Source organism: Octopus bimaculoides, chromosome 5 (assembly GCF_001194135.2).
Source record: "Octopus bimaculoides isolate UCB-OBI-ISO-001 chromosome 5, ASM119413v2, whole genome shotgun sequence".
Taxonomy (NCBI): domain Eukaryota; kingdom Metazoa; phylum Mollusca; class Cephalopoda; order Octopoda; family Octopodidae; genus Octopus; species Octopus bimaculoides.
In genome coordinates this window covers 127,076,595-127,080,449 of record NC_068985.1, presented here as the reverse complement: position 1 = coordinate 127,080,449, position 3,855 = coordinate 127,076,595, and the positions used below count along the sequence as shown (strand labels likewise).

At 39.8% G+C, this 3,855-nt stretch overlaps 2 protein-coding genes across 4 annotated transcripts in view; one reads left to right on the top strand and one right to left on the bottom strand.

The window, feature by feature from the left end:
- The window catches only part of LOC106871251 (uncharacterized), an 11,611-nt gene extending 10,398 nt beyond the window's left edge, over nt 1-1,213 (bottom strand). Inside the window, exon 1 of the mRNA XM_014917605.2 lies at nt 774-1,213. Coding sequence (XP_014773091.1) covers nt 774-849 — 76 coding nt within the window. The 5' untranslated portion in view covers nt 850-1,213. The remainder of the gene's footprint in view (nt 1-773) is intronic.
- Nucleotides 1-3,855, top strand: part of LOC106871250 (ankyrin repeat domain-containing protein 16) — a 75,976-nt gene that overhangs the window by 20,855 nt on the left and 51,266 nt on the right. The window contains exon 1 of one of the 3 annotated variants that reach the window (XM_052968002.1): nt 667-685. The exons of the other annotated variants lie outside the window; for them this stretch is intronic. The gene's annotated coding sequence lies outside the window, so the exon portion shown is untranslated. Of the gene's footprint in view, nt 1-666; nt 686-3,855 lie in introns of those variants that run through there. 3 annotated transcript variants of the gene reach the window in all.

The following is a 3,855-nucleotide window of genomic DNA, read 5'->3' as shown; positions in this document are numbered from 1 at the left end:
TCTTTCCAAAAGACTCTGTTCCCCCTCTACCACGTTTTCTTCACTCTTTTAGTAGCAAAAGGGTTGTCCGCTTAATCAAACACAGTATTACTGATTTTCGACTACTATGGAATCTCAAGACTCGTTAAGAGTCAGCAACAAGAAACGAGTGATTCTCTAGGTGGTCGCCTTACTTGCTAGAAAAAGCAGCCAAATCTTTAAATCTAATCATTTGACTAAAATAAGTAAAAGACGCGTTGGAAAAGACAGAATGGTGATAGTTTAATCAGGGCTGACGCGCAGGAGCAAACTACGACAACAAGCGTACGATGACGTATTGTGATAGTGAAGAGATTGCAACTTGTTTGAACTATCAACCCTACAATTCATCATTGCATGTCGGCGTGCTTCACGGCTCTTAACTACGTAAAGATGTATCTGGATTAACAAGTCTCTGCGTGTTTTGGACCGACCAGAGCTGACCTGAGACCACAATTATGTGACAAAAAAGACTGCATCCCAGACAAGAATGAAAGTGGTTTCATAGAGCTGACAAAGTGCACGCATTTTATACAATTTATGTAATATTCCTTGTCTGTTAATTTCTCTCCAGCTCTCATATATTTAGACCTCCTATACTGTAAATGGAGTTACTTTTTGTTATATTTTCACTGTTGTTACTTTAAAAAATCAGCACGTTAAAAAGGTAAACCATCTCAACTAGCTACGACATTTGTTAAAAAGAAAGAATTGAGTCCATTAGCTTTTTTTAAAAAAAAGTACGCAACACGTACCTGCTGCTTTGAAGAAAGCGTCAGCATTTTCAAGATCCTCATCAAATTGTTCCCATTTACCGATAAAGTTACCCATAGTTTTTCTTTCTTCTGGCGAGAGGTCGAAAGCAGAAACTATTCTGTTATTCGGATGGCTGTGCACGACTGTTTGACAGAGATCAACAACCGCTCGAGTTTTTTATTTTTTTTTTAAGATACGTTTTTGATTTGCTGCTCCCCACCCCTTTTTTTCGAGAGAGAGAGAGAGAGAAAGAGGAGGATGGAGGAATAGGATGTTATGACGTAGCTATCTACACCAGCCACTGAGTTTTTGACTTATATCCGTGCCTGGTGTATAACTTAAAGTATTGGTGATGGAATTAGCGGCACTTAGTTCAGTTTTTTAGTAAGATGGATTAAGTACATCGGGTGATTGCTGAATATTCCCACTACAAATGTGATGTTTTGTTAACCACGTGCGTCAGCATGTTAGCAATACACTCCCACTTTTTACTTTTGTTTCTCTTAGCCGCCTCTTTTATACCTTTTACTCTCTCTGAGTTTGCATTTGTCTCTAACCTTAACCCTATTGGCGCCCACTTCGCCACCAAGGAGGCGTGTTTCTCTTGAAATATTACAAATTGTTTCCGTTAGATATGAATAAGTAGTTTAACATTCACCGAAACTGCAGTCATGTAGTTTGTCACGTCTGTTAGACTGATGACGGCCGAGATAACCTCATGTTTACTTACAATCGAACGAAGAGTGCGGGAGTTTAAGGTATTTTTATGAGACATAAGAAAGAGATGAGCTTGTCAGAAATTTACTTTGTTATTTTTTTTAAAGAAAAAAGTTGATGTATGTGCAAAACAATATAAAGGTATTCGGCGGAGTTAAAAAAAAAATGCACCCACCACTCGTTTTCAGCGTGACCCTGACCCTAACCCTAAACACCAGGTGTGCGTATTTACCCCTTCGCCAAGGTAGTCTTCAGTGTTGACTTAATTAGAAGTTACGGGCTCGTTTTCTTTTATATTTTTACGTTAGCTCGTTTTTATTGTTCAGTCTGCGCTAATGTCCTTAACTTTTTAAGCATTTCTAGATTTAGGAACGGACTTAACTAGCTGAGATGTTATAATATATAGCACGGGCCTTCAGAAATTCTGGGTTGGTGCCTGGCGTGCTGAAAGACATCTGGGTGTGAGACACCCCTCAGCTTTCGTTAAGGCATGTCTCTGGAAGAAGGTTACACTGACATTTAACCTAATATGCAGGGAATGGCATTGGACATCTTGGAGATCTTTTGCTTGCGTTTGAGATCATGGCTCTCCCATATCCCTGAGACTGCGACCCATGCTGGTACTGGATATCTTGCCCTGTCTTGTCTCTGTATCATGTCAATAGGGTGAAGAGTCAGTGAGGTGTTGTGCAAGCCTTATTGGACCTAAACTTTGGGCTTCTGCGATTGTCAGCGAGGCAACTTTCCGATGCCCTGTCGAATAAGAAGGCACCGCGGGTGCAATAACCTTATGCACAAGCATTGCTGACATTTCGCATGGGCAATGGTCAGTGATGGTTTTCCTTGATAACGAGTTGGACAGCTATCATATCGTATATTAGCTTGTACTATAAGTTAATGGTATTTTGGAGGGGTGCTTTATTTTTTCTTGATACGAATGAGACTAAGATGGTATGATTTCGTTCGAAGATACTTTTGAAATATCTATTCGTGGAACCAATGCAAATTCAATGTGAAATTGCATATAGATGTTATTTGGGCACAGAAGGTTAAGGAAGAATGAAAACTTGAGTCTTCTGCGTTGTTTGAAGGTGACGGCAAATAGATCGTTGAAGTATAAGACACAAAGTGTAGAGGACAAAGTCGAAGGCTGAGGTACACCAGAGTTGGTAGATTGTGAACCAGCTCCAACAGACGCTGCAATTTACGGAAAACCTGCTCCATTAGATGTTATTTTAACATAATATATTTATCGGATGGCAAATGTATATCAGTGTCGTGACGTTTGTTTTCCACTGTTCCTGACCGCAGTCTCCAAGCTAAGCTGCCAGCTTGTGGGGTCTACTCGCTTTATTAGCATAAATACTGCATTTATAGCTCACCACAAACAATAAGTGCAGGACAGCAACCGATTCTGGTCCACCTAACCTGCCTCCGCTGTGACTACCATCTAAACCTGGAGGGTGTGCAATATTTTCAGGCTCTCATACTGCACTTCATTTAGTTATGTCTATTGGAGTTTGTAAGTATGGTCTTCAGCTTGATAGACATAGTATAACTAGAAAGATTGAGCTGAGTCGTGGTTCACCGTTTGGCAGCCTACCTCTCTCATGGGACGGTTCGATCAACTTGGGGCTAAATTACAACTACCTGCCTGTCGTGGACTTGGCTGTATCAAGGCTGGGATAGGACTACACAACAACAATGGCATTACACGAGGGCCAACGGAGTATAGCTTGTGGTCGTTTGGACTACTGGAAATAGCAGCTAAATCTCTCTCATATAACACTACTATTTCAAAAAAGGGCACAGACACATTGGATAAAGTTGTCTTGTACAAAGCAAGTCTGAAAATAAAAGATGGGATTGCTATGGCTAGAATGTTTGGACCTTTATGATTTGACGGGCAACATTTTTTAATGTAGTGTTTTTGGTACCGAAACACTTTCAAACTTCGTATACTTGTATATTTTGTGGTATAGAACAGATAAAAAATTTTGTATTCGAAGTTATTTCACGTTAAAAATTGTCTTATTTCGATAATTTCAACTAATCACTGACGTCTATTCAGTTGAATACAGTAAGTGCTGTGACGGTGTATATGGTATTAATCCCCGTTAGTTCTGACATTTCCGATTAACTTGACTGTTCGTAAACAAAGGGGGGAAAAGCCATCAAAATACTTGAATATTGCCTGCACTTGTTATTGGAGCTACCAGAATTATTAATGCACCTCCACCAAGTGCTTCATTTCCTAGAAATAGCAACCAAATCTTCTTCAAATCAAATTCTAGTTTAGGGTTAGGGTTCGGGTTTTAGAGTTAGGGTTAGGGTTATGAGTGAGGTTATGGGAAAAATATACAC